The sequence below is a fragment of the Rhinatrema bivittatum genome, chromosome 4 (assembly GCF_901001135.1).
Source record: "Rhinatrema bivittatum chromosome 4, aRhiBiv1.1, whole genome shotgun sequence".
Classification (NCBI taxonomy): Eukaryota; Metazoa; Chordata; class Amphibia; order Gymnophiona; family Rhinatrematidae; genus Rhinatrema; species Rhinatrema bivittatum.
Genome location: NC_042618.1, coordinates 335,685,115 through 335,703,164, shown reverse-complemented (window position 1 = coordinate 335,703,164; position 18,050 = coordinate 335,685,115). Strand labels below are relative to the sequence as shown.

Below are 18,050 nucleotides of genomic sequence, written 5' to 3'. Positions count from 1 at the left end.
CGGTCCTTGTGGTCCATTCCATTCAGACACCTATGCGTTAACCTTGTGAAAAGGTGTCATCCCTAACTAATTTGCTTTCAACTTCTTTTCTTTTTTCTTTTTTTTTGCAGGTCAACAGTATTCTCTGCATGCTGGCATACAAAAAGTAGGAGTCTGCTGGATTTCTCCTCTTTGGATGCATCATCTGTCTATTCAACTTCATTCTGAAGTCAAGAGCTGGCTCCTCCTTCCACCCGTAAGCCCGCACCTTGCAATCACCTTTGCTGCAGAAAGAGGAGAAGCAAACTTACCAGGCCTGAAGCAGGTGCCTGCAGAGCTGTCATGCTGGACAGGAAGGGATCTGCTGCAAAAAGGAACAAGATGCCTCACATGCAAAGCAAGGGAGAGGGGTGTGGGTGCTGGCAGCGTGCACAGGGGAGGGGTGCGGGTGCTGGCAGCGTGCACGGGGTGCGGAGAGGGGGCGGGTGCTGGCAGCGGGCCCAGGGGCGCGTGCGGGTGCCAGGAGCATGCACGGGTGCAATGAGATGAATGAGACAACCCTTCGGGGAAGCCAGCTTCCAAAACCTCGACAGTTTTTTAAACCGGACTGTGATGCTGTGATAAGGGTGTGGAGTCCGCAGACTAGCAGGAAGTTGGGTAAAGAAGTATCACCTTATGTTTATTCTACAGTGACTTCATTTAATCAAATTAATTTTCCCTGATTTTGTTGAAAAATGTCCTGAATCTTGAGTCAATTCTGCTGCAGACAGGAGGGTGACCCTTTGAACTTTCTTATTCCTCAGCCCATCCCCTCCCCCCTATAGACAGACAATCCTCGCTATCCAACACCATCACTAATGATCCTGCCAGGCAGAAGAGAGGTTCAGAGGGACAGCCTCCTCCTGTGCCATCCTCCTGTCAGGATCAGGGAACTCTCATCTCCTCCCTAGACTATCCGGCTGAAGGGCACCCTCAATCTTCCCCTGACCCTAATGAAAGAGAAGAAGCAGACGTCTCTTTGATCTCGATAATACTAGAGAACCAGAAGACACAGTTCAGAGAGTTCCCTGGCTACCGGACGAGGCCCCTCGGGATTAGAGAATCCCCAATCACACTCTTCCTCCCCCCCCCCCCAAATCCCAACAGCAACAGGGGAGCTGGGACCTTGCCTTCCCGTTTTCAGCTAAACGCAGAGAACCTTTCACAGAATGACTAAGAGGTTAAATTGAGATGATAAGCTCGATTGTATCGTTTAACAAAAACAGTTTTCCCCAAAAGGGAGACTTTGCGAAACTCTTCCCATTTCATTTGAAATGAAGAACGGTAATTCCACGAGAGATGCACTAGGGGGCAGCAGTGCCCTAGCCAAGATCCTTTGCTCAGTGAAACTGGAAGCAGGGGCGCAAGGATCAGGAGAACTCTGCCCCCACTAATGCTAATGATTAGCCCTTGCATTTGGGGGCTATGAATCAGGCTTCCTGCCCTTTCACCCATGTCACAGGGGTCGTGCGTGTGATTAAATGAGACATGACATGTAAGGGGGAACACATTTCATTCATTTGTTATCATGAGGATGGGGGAATGGGAGGAGGAAAAGGGGTAGATTAAACACTCAGTTTTAGTTTCAAAAACATCAGCAGATATTAGAAAAGGGGGCACACCACTACTTCTACGCATCGCCAGCTGGCTCCTTACCAAAAATGTAAGTGACAGTGTTTGTGGCCGAGGACCTAAGGTACTTGCTACAGAGATGTGAGGTCAGATGTCAACTCAATCCTGCAATGAAAACGCAGCACACTTATCATATCTGAGGCACAGTGGTATGAGATCCCCTGATGGTCAAGGTGTCCAAAGAGTTAAAAAAAAAGTGAGAAGTGGTTTCTGATGACCCTCTCCTGTCCAATCTGGTTCTGGCTCTCTCCTGCAGCATTGATGGCCGTTTAAACCTGTTACAGAAAGCTCAGCTATCACCCAAGGTACGTTATTTACTTGAAACAATCTATTGCCACCAGAGTACAAATATCAACAGTTTATCCAGCCGTACATGTTCTCTGAATAGATATTACCAAGAAGGGGAAAGGATGATCATATTAAGATGGGCTCACCCTGGACCTCTTAACCCTGCCATCCCCATCTCCTCTTCCTGAGCTGCTAAATAACTCGGCAGTGGGAAGGAAAGAGATGGGTAAAATGGTGTGTGGTTATCTTTAAGGACTCTAGCCTTCAAAAAAAAAAAAAATCTCCGTACAAACATTCTAGGACTTCCCCTAAATCTGTGCTCAGTTTTTCAGTCCATCACTTTGACCTCAATTCCACAAAATTCCAGAGCAGCACAAAACGGCAGACCAGCTGGAAATATGGCTTCCTCGTGTAACACAACAGATCATTCAGACTGGTTCGAGAAATACTGGCATCTTGTCCCACAGAGATTTACGCCAGATTGCCTTTTTGCATTCCTGAGAAATTTTGGGACTTGAGGTCTTTGTGTTTACATATTCAATGCACTTAGAAAGGGCCTCTCTCTTTACAGACAGATCTGAAAGGATCTGCTAGAGCTTCAGATCCTATTGCTGCTTCTTTATCACTGAAAAGATCCTTAAAAAATATATAAAGCTTCTGAGACTTTTTTTTTTTTGTTTTTTTTTTTAACTGATTCATTGCATAGTTGCAACTTTGTCAAAAAGACCAGAGTTTTTAATGCACATTTGGCTCAAGTGGACAAAATTACACAGAAAACAGCTTTCAATGAAACCAAAGGCACTATAGGGGGCTAATGAAGAGAAATACCCGTTAATTTGAGGGAAGGTCTCAAACCTTGACAAAGAAAAGTCTAGCCCTTAACATTCTGTTGTGGGCAGATAAGGCTATTGGAAAGAGAGAGATGGTGCGGTAGAGGAAGAAACCTCAGCAATGCAGAACATGACAGCAGATAATAACCAGAAGGCCCATCTAGTCAGCACCTTAAGACCCCCAAACCCCTAATGATGCATTTACCGAGTCCCCCTTTGCTCCTGCCTATGCTACCATGAAGCTTCATCTCTCCTCAAAGTTTTAGTGTCCTGGCTTTCCCTGCTTTTATCAGCCTAAGACCGTTAGGAAGCAGACTTCTCAAAAAAAAACAAAAACAAACACAAGAAATGTTATTGAACATGGAGGGGCACAGAGAAAAAAAAAAAGAGAAAATGAAAAAAGCGGGCGAGAGAGGGAGAAATTACAGAAAAATAAAATCCCAACTATTAAAAAAAAAAAAAAAAAGCTTGATTCAAAGGCCAGGGCATTGAACACTGGGTATTTATGGCGCAATCGTGCCCGCTGTCAAGAGGTGCTAGCAGAGTCAACTTACTGTGACAAGTTCCCTTGTTGGTTCCTGCCCTTCCACCTCTTGACCCCTAAGCTGTCAGTTCGGCTCCAGCGGGTGTTCTGCTATTAGTTAATGCTCACTGGAGATTGCAGCAGTTAGTCAGATTCATTCATCTTGCATTCCAACTGATATCCTCATAGCCCTCCACACAATTTGCAGCTGGAGTGATCTCTTTACCAGTCTTATTGAGGTGGGGGGGGGGTTATTTGCTTTTTTTAATAGGAGCTTATAAGTGCAGCAACAAGGACTGTCCAAAGGTTGGTTTCGGTCACTATAGGTCCTTAAAACAAGTCACTGTGTTTTATTTTAAAAGGTAAATTCATTTATATAGTCTGGCCATTAGTCCATGTGCTATGATTTATAATGGGCTCCCCTGTAGCTGCTGTGGATCATGTATGGGCTGCATGCTGAGGATCACATCTCCTGTAAGGCCTGTGTCCTGTACTAGACCAGCTGGCAGACTGCAGCTAAGATTGTCATGCCTGCATCTCATCCCTCTATTATTATTACTGTGATAAATTATTTCCCCCTGGTATGTCAGGTCTAGGAGAAAGCTTGAAAGCAAAGGGCTCCGAGCACAGGGAAAAGGGGGGGGGCCTGTGACATGCATGTGCAGTGCCCCTGCAATGGGATCTTCCTTTTACTCTGAAGGCCACAGCCAAATAGAAGGGACGGATCTCTTGATCTTGGCGGGGGTGGGGAGACACATTGTCCCCTCTTTGCTAAAGAGCAGCCCTGCAGGCTCAATTCTGCCGGAGCCATGTCCTTGGGAGGATTAGAAACCTTCACAAGGTACCTCTCCCCCAAACTGACATCAGATGATGACCATCCTTTTGTTGGATAATGTCGCTTCCCTGAAATACAGGGCTGGGGGAAAAAAAAGATAAATAAATAAAACTGCTCCAGCCTCCAGGGCTGCCAGCCTGTTATACACCAAAACCAGATGGGCCTATCAAAAGCACGCCCTGCGGTGCCCCCCACAGCAGTTTAAGGCAGGACCTGAGGCATATCAGCCTCTGTGTGTGTGGGGGGGGGGGGGGTCCTCCCACCGCCTAACCACTCCAGATAGCTTGGGTTTTTGAACTGCAAGACAGCTGGAGTGAGATCAGGCAATTAGAAGGTGGCGGGAGGCCGCCCGCACAGTTTAGTGGGGGGACATCGCTGGCCGTGATGTTGAGGGCAACTAACCCAATTCACTGTGCCTTAGGGGCAAGCCCTTTGTTTTTAAGATGAAAGAGACAATGATCTAGGGATTCTTTCACGTGACCTTTTTAATAGGAAAGAGAATAAAAACGGTAGAAGGCAAGCAAAATGCAAGACATGCAGAAAAATCCAAGAGCAAAAGGAATGAAAATCAGCCGCAGCTGGAAAGATATTAAAATGGGTAGGCAAAGAAAAAAAAAACCTTGGTTGGTGGAAGCCAGGGGAACATGTCTCTTTTGTAACCTTGTTTTCCCAAGAAGGGATCCTCATTTCTGCCTTGCCTGCAGTGGATTCTGACAGGCAACCCTGACTTTCATTCCTGCATATGCAGGAAGCAAGATGCATGACCCGGCTTAGGGTCTTGGGTTCTCCCTCTGCAAGCAGCCAGTATAATAGTCTGCCCCTTTAGTGGATGCACAGGAGGGGAGCAGGGAGCTCATGCACATGTGCAGCCGGGAGGCAGGGTCCCTGCTGGTTAAAGAGCTGGCCCACATGCGAACAGTCACACAAGCATCAGGAAGACCCCAGTGGATGCTGAGCAAGCGCACTTGTCCAAGTGTAAGGCTTTTAAGGATTCTTAGCAAAGTTTATTGGCTACGGAAAAGAACAAAAGATAAAGAGATAGGGCTTGAGCAGTAGGCCACAGGCCTACCCTACCCAACCAGTACTGGAGAAATTGTAAGACCTTTCTGCCCTTTCTTTAAATCCTTCAAACAAAAATGGGAAGGGGTGTGGGGAAAGGGTTACTCCCAGACCTCTAAGGCAGGAGACAGATCTGTACTTAATACCTAGCCCAGACCCTCACTTAACTGCTGCGCTTGTGATAAACGACTCGTGCTTGCCAGAAAGGCTGGCACACATTCCAAAACCCTAGAGGTGGTAATGCACAGCGAATCTCAACATACCTTTGTTCCTCCTCGAGCTCTTCTTTGGTCATCATCTTCTCATACTGACTCCCCCGAAGCTTTCCAGGACTGTACTTAAAGGAGAACTCCTCGTCTTCTGAAAGAGAGCGAGGGTCATCAACAGAAAGAAACACACAGAACACACGCACACACAAAAAAAAAGTCCACAGCCTGGAAACCAGTCTAGAGAATACGGACAAGGAGAAGCTTTGCAAGAGACTCCACATTTATTCCTAATAAGGGTCAGAGTACAAAAGAGCTGGTATCGTTTAGTGTTTGTCTGCAAGGGTAAAGAATTGTGTGTGATAGGGATTGATTAATTTTGTGAGCCAGTAAAGGTTAGTATTTGTTTATGCGGGCAACCCTTTGAGATCCCCACTATATGGCCATAGTTCCTAAAGCCTTTTGAGCTAGGAATAGGAAATAGATAGTAGAGGGAAGGGTGCACCAGTTCAGAAGGAGGTTACTGGAATGGCAGTCCCCTGCTGGTATAAAATCGGGTTGCATCATAGCTTGCTGAGGCATTTTGAGTTAGCAATCAGAGGAGAAGGAGATGATTTTCTTCCTGTACTAGGCCTCATGGCTTGGAAGCTGCACTGAATAGGCAGGGGGCAATTGCTTTGCTGGTAACACGACTCGTCCAGTATGGGCTCCCGGTGTTGCTTAAAGAGATTTTTGGACTTGTTTTGAGAGTTTTTCTGTGAGATCTCTGGTACCTATCCTGGGCTAGGGGACTTTTCCGGGAGTCCCTTTTCTTAGGAAAGCCAGGATTAGAGGGGATACGGCTGCTTTCTATCACACGAAGCGTGGCTGGATCGGTGTTGGTTTACTGCGGGAGCGTTCCTGTTTTTGCCTTTTGTGAAGATTTGCCATGTATTTTTCGGGCAGGTTTGCTGCTACCCTAACCCTGAAGTAGGGAAATCCAGAAGAGCTGCTTGTTCCCTGTTGCCTGGACCGAAATATCCTGTGTGTCATCCAGAGAAAGAGAACTGCAAGCAAGATCTTTTTGTTGGGCTTGGAAGCCCCCATCCAGAGTCTTCACCCTGGGGAAAAGAGGTACATGCGGGGAATTGTGCAGAGATTGAGAACCTATTTTGGTCTGCCAGCATTTCTGGAAGGGAATTTTCTGCCCATAAGTAGGATAACCCAATCCACCTGGGAAGCCTCGATTTTCCATACCCTGGAGGGGTGAGTTTTTTTCCCTGCCCCCATTTATTGAAAGATACTTGCCCAGATAAAAAAAAACAAAACATTGGAGAACTGCCAAAAACTAGTGTATAATATACCATTTTTTGCTATTGAAGAATTGCTACACTCAAGTTTTGTTTGGGCACCTAACTCGAGTATCCAGGGTATTTTGTTGACACCCACCCATTCTTTTTACTGAAAGAGAAGAGTCTCCTCCCCAGGAAAGAGAAATTAAGTCATCCCCACACCTTGGGCCTTGAAGGAATATTCCTCCTCCCCCCCCCCCCCCCTGTCAATAAGAATCAGACACCCCAGGGGCCATGGGACAGAGAGAGAAGTTGGCCCTGGGATCTTATGTGACCCCTGCCTTCCAGGCCCAATGACCAGACCAGGGCTTATATTTATAAAATATAAAGAATTGTGTGTATGTAAGGAAAATAGACTTTGGAGTAATTTTCAGGGTTAGTATTTGTTTGTAAGTATTAGAATTATGAGTTTGCAAGGTCACTTGCTTGATCTGAAAAGGTGAGAGTACAGCTTCCTTGGCAACTAGTCACTAGTTTGATCCCCACCCATCCCAGTCACTTTTTTTTGTTATATAGATTACCCTATCTGGTTAGAAGGAAAATCTTCAAAATAAAAGGCAGTTAGTGATTTAAAATAAATACAATTAACCCTGATTTTAGTAACTATTTTAACGTTGTTGCTGGTCATTCACAAATTAACATAAGTCATCTAGTTATCAATTTAAAAACCTTAGATTTAAAAAGACACCAAATAAATAATTTTAGAAATACTAGTCAAATTTAAAAACCCTTAAACTGAAAGACATACTTACACATTAAATCAGCTTTTAAAACTTTAACAACTCAATAAAGTTAAGGTGCATTCAGTGATCCAATAGCAATTCGGGGGCTATCCAGTCTTTTGCAATGAGTGTCGCATGTTGGTGAGAAGTTGTATGTGTGCACCCAGTACAAAGAGCTCCTGGCTCTCAGAGAAAAAGTCTGATCTTTGGAGGTCAGAGTGGCAGACAGAGGAGCTGAGGCAGACAGAGAGGTACACAGAGGAGATCCCAACTTCAGTCAAGCAACCCTTGTGCTGCTTTGGAGGAATAAGGTCACCTGACAGGAAGTGATCTTGTACCTAGGATCACCTCTTCAAGTGACACCTTATTCTCTCACACCAAGGATGTGTCTCCAGGAGGGAAGGGTTAGGGCTGTTGTAGTGGGTGATTCAATCATTAGAAATGTAGATAGCTAGGTGGCTGGTGGCATGATGTTGGAGTCATTTTTTGTTACTTTGGCTGAGAATGTGTGTGGAGATTAGGCTGTATGGATTCAGAGTGCTCACCCAGACATAAGACTAGTTTGAAGGTCACAGGCCAACCTCTGAGTGAACTCATACTTACTGTTTTGCACTGTGAAATGCTTATGAACAGGCAAGAGTCTATTTTAGTTATTCCAATAGGTCTATGATGAGAAAGCAAGCAATTAACAGCAAACTAAAACCTGAGAAAGAGTGAAGGCCACACAGCTGTGCCTGAATTTGATAAGAACTCAGAGGGAGGGAACATTGCTGCTTTTCTCAAGCATTTACTGTATAAGAAGAACTAACAGAGAGAGAGAAGTAGATTACCCTGGAATTTTTGCCAGAAGCCTTACGATTGACTACTTGCACAAAAACATTCAATAAAATGCTCAAAACTTTCTTGTTCCATCTGGCATTTGCTGATGATATTCAAGGATCTGACAACATTTTTATATGATTCAAACTTGTTTGTTTCTTTTCATTGTCTAGTCTTATATTACTTGTATGATGCCTAGAGTTGTGGTCATAGGCGGCCCATACAAGTTTTAAATAAAATAAATCAATCCCAGTAAAGAGATTGTGTTTAAAACTGAAGTAGTCTAAAGAGGCAAAGACAAAGAGCACACAGATGTGAATATACAACCAGATTATGAACACAAAGAGAAATGAAAGTACAAATAGAAAGTCTAAATGTGAATGCCAGAAGTCTGAACAGATTGGTGAGTTAGAAAGTATGGCATTATACGAGGATATATATATATGACATAGATATTTCAGAGATATGGTGGAAGAAGGATAACCAATGGAACATTGTCGAACCAGGATATAAATTATATCGATGTTATAGGCCAGACCAAATTGATGGAGGGATGACACTAAATGTAGAAGATGGCATAGAGTCAAGCATGATAAAAACAAATCCTGCAGGAAACAAATGTCAGGTGGAATGCATATGGATAGAAATTCCATTTGTGAAGGGTAAGAGCGTAGCAGTAAGTGTATATTAACGGTATCTGACCAAAATGAATGAACAGGCTGTGAAATGCTAGCTGAAATTTAAAGAGCAAATAAATTTGGTAACACAATAATAGGAGATTTCAATTACCACAATATTGACAGAGGCCCTGTTTCATAAGGACATGCTATTGAGGTTAAGCTTCATGGAGCAGATGTTCCTTCCTAGTACCTTTGGGAAGGGCAGCTCTTTAGATCTAGTCCTCAGTGAAACACATGATCTGGTATGAGGGGTTACTGTGGTGGGGCCACTAAGCAATAGCAGTTATAATGCAATCAAATTTGACATAACCATTGGAGGGAGGAGATTAAGTAAAACTACTACAATAGCATATAACTTTAAAAAGGGAGATTACGACAGAATGAGGAAATTAGTTTGAAAAAGACTAAAAGTGATTGCAAGGATTAAATGTTTACATGAGGTGTGGACATTGTTAAAAATACCATTTTGGAAGCCCAGATAAAATGTATTCCATGTATTAAAAAAGGTCAAAGGAAGACCAAGCAACTGCCAGCATAGTTTAATGATGAAGTAAGGGAGGGCAGTTAAAGCTAACAGGGCATTGTTCAAAAAATGGAAAACTGATACAAATGTTGAAAATAGCAAGCGCATAGGCACTGGCAAGTTAGATATAAAACAGTGGTTAGAGAGAGTTTGAGAAAAAGCAAAAACTAATAATAATAATAATAATAATAATAATAAAACCTTTTTCAAGTATAGTTGAAAAAAAAAAGCCTATGAAGGAATCAGTTGGGCTATTAGATGACTAGGGTGCAAATAGGGTGCTTAGGGAGGACAAGGAAATAAAAGAAAAATCAAAGGAATTCTTTGTTTTGGTCTTTACAGAGGATGATGTTGGGACTATACCCACATCTGAAACACTCTTTGATGGTAAGGTTTCTGAGCAACTAAAACATATATCTATGATAATGGAAAATGTAATGGATCAGATTGACAAACCAAAGAGTAACAAATTACTGGGACAGAATGGAATCCAGAGTTCTAAGAGAACTAAAACATGAAACTACTAACCTGTTACTAGTAATCTGTAACTCATTTAAAACAGCCACAATTTTTTTTTTTTTTTAAAGGCTCCAGGGTTGATCCAGGAAACTACAGACTGGTGAACCTGATGTCTGTGTCAAGCAAAATGGTAGAAGCCTTTCTTAAAAAACTCAAAAGAAACAAATTGTTAAGATAGAAAATCGTGTAACACAAATAGAGAAAGTTCAAAATGTACAAATAAAAGGAGAAGGAGAAATTCAGAGTAAAATAGAATTTTTAGAAAATCATACCCGTGCTCTTAATTTGAGGGTTACAAATTTCCCTAAGATGGATAAAATGAGCCCAACTGATTTATTTAGATCTTATGTGGTACAAATATTGGGGATACCAGAAAAATGTATACCTACTATAACAAGAGCTTTTTATTTGAATACATTTATAAAAAGTAAAGAACCGGAAGATCAAAGAGAAAGAGCTACTGAAACATCTGTGAATTTAACAGACTTCTTGATGAAGTCACAGGAAGAAATTAGTATTGATAAACGGGCTACTTTATTGATTTCCTTTGCATTTATGTCAGACAAGGAAAATGTATTGAGAAACTTCTTTCGTAATAGAGAGAAAAGTTTCTATGGGCAAAAAGTCTGGATTTATCCAGATTTTGTAAAAGCTACACAATTAAGGAGGAAGAAATTCCTAAATTATAGGAAAAGGGTAGTAGAGGAGGGAGGACAATTCCTATTAAAATACCCATGTAAATGTTTTGTTAAAGTTAAGGGTAATAATTATGTGTTTACGACACCGGAACATCTTGGGGCACTGCTGGGAGACGAGGTTCAGGCTAAAGAAAGTAAGTGAGGAGGGATACCTACAGTTTTATTCTTTGAAATTGATGTAGTGCAAAGCTCCATATAGTTTACTACTCCTGTAATTCCCTATTTGGTCAATACAGAAAGAGGATGTTATCTAAGATGTTTAAATCCTGATTGAAATTTTTCCTTTCGATCTGTATTATTTCATGTTATAAGATATACTTTTTTGTAACAAAATTGTTTAATTGATAAATAAAGAATTAAAAAAAAAAAAAAAAAAAAAAAAACAAAATCGCTGGCTATATACAATAGATAGACATGTCTTAACAGAGAAGAGTCGACTCAACATGGTTTCAGCAGGGGGAAGGCTTATCTTACCAATCTTTTAGAATTTTTTGAGGGTGTAAACCTACAGGTAGATAAAGGTGAGCCAGCTGATATATTGTGCATTTGGACTTTCAGAAGGCATCTGACAAATCCTTCATGACAGACTCCTCAGGAAATTACAAAGTCATAGGACAGGAAGCAGTATTCTATTGTGGATTGGTAACTGGTTAAAAAGCCAGACACAAAGGGTAGGACTAAATGGTCAGTTTTCCAAATGGAGAAAGGTCATTAATGAATTGGTACTGGGACCTGTGCTGTTTAACATTCATAAATGATCTGGAAAAGGGAATGACAAGTGAGGTGATCAAATTTGCGAAAACAACAGTGATTTGCTAAGAACTGCAGAAGGATCTTGTGAGAAGCTGAATGGCAGATGAAATTTAATGTAGAAAAGTACAAAGTGATCACATAAGGAAAAATAATCCCAACCACAGGTACATGATGATGCTGGGTTCTGTACTGGGAATCACTACCCAAGAAAAGGACCTTGGAGCCCTTGTGGACAATACGGTGAAATCCTTGGCTTAGTGTTCGGCAGCAGTCAAAAAGCCAAATAGAATGTTAGGAATGATCCAGAAAGGAATGGAGATTAAAAATAGAATGTATTACCATATATTGTCTCTGTATTGAACTGTGTTGCGACCACACTTTGAGTATTGTGTGCAGTTCTGCTTGCCCCATCTCAGGAAAGACATAGTGGAACTAAAAAAGGTGCAGAGGAAGGCAACAAAAATAATAAAGGGGATGGAATATCTCTCCTGTGATGAGAGGCTACACAGGCTAGGACTCTTCAGCTTGGAAAAGAGATAGCTGAGAGAGGATATGATAGAAGTTTATAAAATCATGAGTGGGGTGGAACAGGTAAATAAGGGATGGCTATTTATCCTTTCAAATAATTCTACAATAAGAGGTCACTCCATGAAACTAACATCCAGCAGATTCAAATCAAATCGTAGAAAGTACCTTTTCACTCAACGCACTATTAAGCTATGGAATCTATTGCCAGAGTACATGATCAAGGGAACTAGCATAGCAAGGTTTGAAAAAGATATGGACAAGGTCCCAGAGGAAAAGTCCATAACACATTATTAACCAGGTAGCCTAAAGAAAGCTATTGCTATGCCTGGGAATGAGTAACAAGAATTAGATATACTTTATGGGATCTGCCATGTAGTTTCAAGCTGGATTAGCCACTGTTTGAGATAGATTATTGGGCTCAATGGACCTTGGTTTGACCCAGCATGGCAATTCTTATGTTCCTATGTTAGTTCTTTATTTAGGAGAACAAGCAGATAGGTGGTTCTTCCTATCAGAATAGACTTCTGAACATTGTTTGCCAGATCTACATTCTTTCTGTGGGCAGTGCCAGCTTAGATGGCTTCAATGGCAGGTGAGGGTGACAAAGACCACTGCAAAACTTCAACACATCAGCTTCTTGGCACCAATGCACAAAGGGCTCATTGAGCAAAAGTAAAAGCTTCTGACACCCAAAATCAATGGAATTAACTCAAGAATTTCATTCAAACCATGAAAAATAACCTAACCAGGATGACAAAAATCTTCGGCTATGATTAGAATTTAATCAAGGAAGAAACCTAGGAATTTTAGTCAGGATCATTCAACCTTTGCTCAAATGAGCTTCCAATGCACTCAACAGCTTCATCTGTTTATTGAAATGCATTGAACTCGTGGAAGGGAGAGGGAAATCAGATGGGAGGGCGGGGTACAGGAGGAATTCAGCACTATTACCTGAAGCAGCTTAGTGACCACTACCTTCTCTTCCCCTCCCCAAATTCCACCTATGTGAGCAATACTAGCTAGATTATTCAAAACAGTTGGCCTGATTCCAGGCCCTTTGACTGTCTTAAGTCTTCCTTTTTAGTCTCAGTATTTGGAAACATCCCCTTCCTTAAGTCCCAGTTTCAGTTGCTTGTATTATATTCATACTTGACTCATCAGAATGTCAACCATATTTCGCACAGATGTGTGTAAGCTTAGATATATCCCAGTTTATTTAGATTTATAACAGCTGGCTAAGGATGAGCTTTCAAATATTTTGAATACAGAAACACAGATAATCTCCTCATAAGTGAAATGCATCAATATGGAGACACTTAATGATGGTTGTTTTGACTGCCAGTTGAATTATCTATAGGAGGTGATTTTGTGCTACTATTGCTGCACTGGTTCCTCTTCAAACTGAATAAACCTGACTATTGCTCTCAGCCTTAGGATAAGATCCAAGTGCAGGGTTTGACCCAGGAGCTGAGGACTGTTGCTTCTTGGCCTTTTGGCCAAGGCTGAGAGCCTGTACCATGCAGGACTAATATTTTACTATTCAACCTCACTTAAGGACATGAAGCCTAATGGTTTAAACCTCGCATTAACTAAATAAATAAATAAATAAATAAAATTGAAAGAGAAACAAAAGTATAAAATGCTTTATACATGCTATAATTACACAATGTTGGGTTCCATATTAGGTGCTACAACCCAAGAAAGAGATCTAGGCGTCATAGTGGATAACACATTGAAATCGTCGGTTCAGTGTGCTGCGGCAGTCAAAAAAGCAAACAGAATGTTGGGAATTATTAGAAAGGGAATGGTGAATAAAACGGAAAATATCATAATGCCTCTGTATCGCTCCATAGTGAGACCGCACCTTGAATACTGTGTACAATTCTGGTCGCCGCATCTCAAAAAAGATATAATTGCGATGGAGAAGGTACAGAGAAGGGCTACCAAAATGATAAGGGGAATGGAACAACTCCCCTATGAGGAAAGACTAATGAGGTTAGGACTTTTCAGCTTAGAGAAGAGATGGCTGAGGGGGGATATGATAGAGGTGTTTAAAATCATGAGAGGTCTAGAACGGGTAGATGTGAATCGGTTATTTACTTTTTCGGATAGTAGAAAGACTAGGGGGCACTCCATGAAGTTAGCATGGGGCACATTTAAAACTAATCGGAGAAAGTTCTTTTTTACTCAACGCATAATTAAACTCTGGAATTTGTTGCCAGAGGATGTGGTTAGTACAGTTAGTATAGCTGTGTTTAAAAAAGGATTGGATAAGTTCTTGGAGGAGAAATCCATTACCTGCTATTAAGTTCACTTAGAGAATATCCACTGCCATTAGCAATGGTTACATGGAATAGACTTAGTTTTTGGGTACTTGCCAGGTTCTTATGGCCTGGATTGGCCACTGTTGGAAACAGGATGCTGGGCTTGATGGACCCTTAGTCTGACCCAGTACGGCATTTTCTTATATTCTTATGTTTATTGTGGAACTTCTTTTGGATGTTGCAGTTCATAATATAAGTAAAAACAGAACTCAATGGGGGTTTTTTTTTGCACGTTGAATTTGTTTTGACTTGTGTTTTGCCATTCTCTCCATGTATGCATGAAATATGTGCTTCATCAGCATTGACACATCTTACAACTTTATTCTGAATTCCAGGATATATCTCTGTTTGCATTTACATGTGGAGCCAACTTAAGAGATCTTTTGGTCCACTCTGATTCCTCTAAGATTAGGAGGTCTCTGGCGGTAGCAAGCCCAGGACACGGACTGTGTGGACATTGCTCAGTTTGCACGGTGGCAATGCAGACAACAACGGTAGATATTTTTTCAGCTGGTTATGTTATCACTTCAAGATACCAGACTACTTGCCAAACTGCGGGAGTCATTTACATTATTTAATGCCCATCAAAAAATTCTTATGTTGGCAAGACTACGCATACCGTTTGCACGTGCATGATCGAGCATCAGAGTTATCACAAACATGCTCGAGTGACAGCTCCTTGAGTGAGACATTTTCAGGAACAAGGACACCCTTTTGAGGATTTTTTTACTCTGCGTTATAGATGTGCCTCACAAGAACTGGAATGGTGTTGATTTTTCCTGCCACCTTCTTCAGGTTGAGCAACGATGGATTCACAGTTTGTAGATATTGGCTCCTGGTTGGACTGAATTCTGAAACTGATTTATTCATTTTTTTTTTTTATGACCCATAAGACTTTGCATGCAGCTCAAGGCAGTTCCTTTGCGCTGTTTTTAGTACTTTTTTTCTTTTTTTTACAGCATCGTGCAGTTCGATTTAATCTATATAACATACTTAATCATTTTTGTAAATAGTTCACTACACATTTTGATGTTTCTGTTTCTCTTTTGACAGCTTGACCTTTGACCGGATATGACATCAGTAGTGAAACCTCTGAAGATGCCAGTGTTCCGGGCTGCCATCAGAAGACATCGCCGTGGTAAGATCAGCTGATCTGAAGTCGGGCGGTTTTCTTGCCAAAGATAAGTTCCCCCTGATACAGGGCTTTCCCGAAACAACAGCTGTTGTCGGGGGTTTTTTTGCTTTGCACGCTTTATTACTCAATGTGTTTTTTTGTGGGAACCTTTTGAACTTGTGGATGAATACCCCGTCATGTTCTAACCCACCGACGTAGGTCAGGTGGCCTTCTGTGAAATTTTTACTTGCATTGTCCAAACTGCAAAAAAAAAAAAAAAAGACTTTCTGTTATGAATAGACTATGGGTGAATAATTGAGAGGTCCGGACTACCTCCAAGGTTCTGTAGGAGGTCCTAGCGCTTTTTCCGGCTTGCTGACCCTCGATTTGATAGATTTGCTTATTGCTGCCGACACCGCCAGTACACATACACCCTGGCTGTCTGACTCTGTGCGGTCTGATTTGTGGCAGCTTATGGAGGCTTTTGCTTTAAGATATTCTTTGGGGAATGTGTTTTCCCAACAGGCAAGTCGCTGGTAAATGTGACTTGATCGAATGCTGGGCATTTCCTATTTCTGCTACTGAGAGGAATGCGAAAAGCGGGGGGGAGGAAGGCGTTAGCATTCTCTTGCTTCCCCCACTGCTTCTATCCCCAGCGATGTTGTTAGACAGGAGATGGCATTTCCATCTGCAACCTGCAACTAGGGAAAAATAATACTGCTTCCCGACTATCTCCAAAGGCAACACCCTAGGTTCAGCTGGTCAGAGGAATGTGCGCACTAACCTGCTACTGAAAATCAATAGCCAGGGTGCATTGTTTCGGGACGACTGAACAGAAAATTATTGTCATTTCAAGCTCTGCTCAGTTCCACACTGGGTCGGGGGTGGGGACGACTATGAATTTTGAGCATTTGAAACTACCCAAAACGTAACTCTGTGTGATTCTGTGAAGAGTCTGGATTTAGAGCTTAGCTTTACACTTCAAAATGCTTAGCACTGGCTTGAACGCTGAGCAAGAGAAAGAAGATCCTGTTGCCTGATGGACAAGTCCGGATCCAGCGGCAGCACTGGCAACAAAGGATGTTCTGAGGCTGCCCGTCGGAGCCCGAGCCCCGTGAAATCCTGTTGGTGCATAACACGACAGACTGTCTGCATGCAAACTTACTTTCAGATAAGGATGTGTAGTGTAGAAGGTTAACAGCCATATTGGTTCATAGCTGTTGGAACTAGAGCCGCTGCAGCACCCTCTGAGGGTGCACGTTTCCACTATATAGAGGCCAAAATAAAAATAAGCCAGGATTTTTCGCACCCCTCGTCTCCCTCTATAAAGGCAGCTCCAACTGCCTTGTATTGGTTCCGAACACAGCTGGATTCTTTTCAGGTTCTGAGAGCTTTCAGTGGACCAAGAAACGTGAAGCTGAACACGGGCCCTGAGACCTCAAATGCTCCGGGCATTATGTTGGCCCAACACCAAAATAAAATCATAGGCTGCACGGAATCCAGATAATGAAGTGAAAATATTTATCACAGCACAGTATTTGTTTCCTGTTGCTTAGGAACTATTTCTGCTACAGGGAAAAATGTAAAAAAAACAAAACAAAACAAATTTGTGCTTTTCAGGGCTGCAGGTGGTCTCTTTGCCGTGGGAATCTCTCCCTCGTAGCAGAAAAGACAATTGCTAAACCAGCCTGGCGATTTTATTTTAGCATTTCCACCCTCCTTTCTCTATAACACGCATTTGATTACATTCAGAAAAGGGACATCAGACACTCCATTGCAATTGAAAATGAAATAAATTAGTTTAGAAACAAGTTAATTAGCAACAAATAAATCAACTGGAGACTGGCCCTGAGGGAGTACCCCCTTCTTCCTCCCACCATGCCAAACTCTCAAGCCCTGCCTCAGCTCCTCCATTCGGTCAGGGGGCTACTGAGGGAAGGAGGGGGGGTTCAATCAAATTTCAGATGAGCCCCGGGGGGTGGGGGGAAGAGGGGAGGACAGTCCTTAACACTCAGTCAGCTCTGCAGTGACTGGGGGAGAGGTAAGAACAGGCAAAATCCCCAAGCAGCCATGAAGCAAGGCTCAGGGTTGCCACAATCCCTTGAAAGCAGTTCAGATTTGAGCTGGAAACCCCCAAAGCAGTAGAGTGAACCTGCCAGGCCAAAACAAGACATGAAAACAAAAACCAAGAGGAAAAACAAGCATTCCCCCCCACACCAAAAGAATAAAAACCAAACAAAATCTGATGTCAGGCACGATACTGCAACTTTTATCAGGCTTCATCTGAATATCTATTACAGGGATTCCCTTACCTGGAGAGAGAGAGACAGATTTAGCAGTCTGAATTAAATTTTCTACTCCAGTTTCTCGCTTGGGATGTTGGCTTTATTCACAGAACAGTTTAAGATTATTTTTGGATGCAGGGGCTTGGAAAATGTATTCTTTCCCACATTTTAGTTTTTGAAGTGATCTGCCCTGTATGAAATATCTTTAAAGCCCAGAAGCTTCATTTTACTGTTTATTTCCATCTTCTGGCAACTCATGTCTACCCCAGTCCAGGCCTTTGAAAGGCAACATTTGTAGCTTCTGGGGTATTCTCCTCCTTTTTAATTTCTTGGCAATGGCAGGGACGATCCTCAAACGGTAAA

At 42.2% G+C, this 18,050-nt stretch overlaps 1 protein-coding gene across 6 annotated transcripts in view; it reads right to left on the bottom strand.

Annotated features, from left to right (window-relative positions):
• MXRA7 (matrix remodeling associated 7) overlaps positions 1 to 18,050 on the bottom strand; it is a 113,265-nt gene that overhangs the window by 22,609 nt on the left and 72,606 nt on the right. For 2 of the 6 annotated variants that reach the window (XM_029600414.1, XM_029600416.1), the window contains exon 3: positions 5,449 to 5,542. In XM_029600414.1, the coding sequence (XP_029456274.1) occupies positions 5,449 to 5,542 (94 nt within the window). Of the gene's footprint in view, positions 1 to 1,674; positions 1,756 to 5,448; positions 5,546 to 18,050 lie in introns of all 6 variants that reach the window. The other 4 variants (XM_029600413.1, XM_029600415.1, XM_029600419.1 and 1 more) reach the window with 3 other exon arrangements.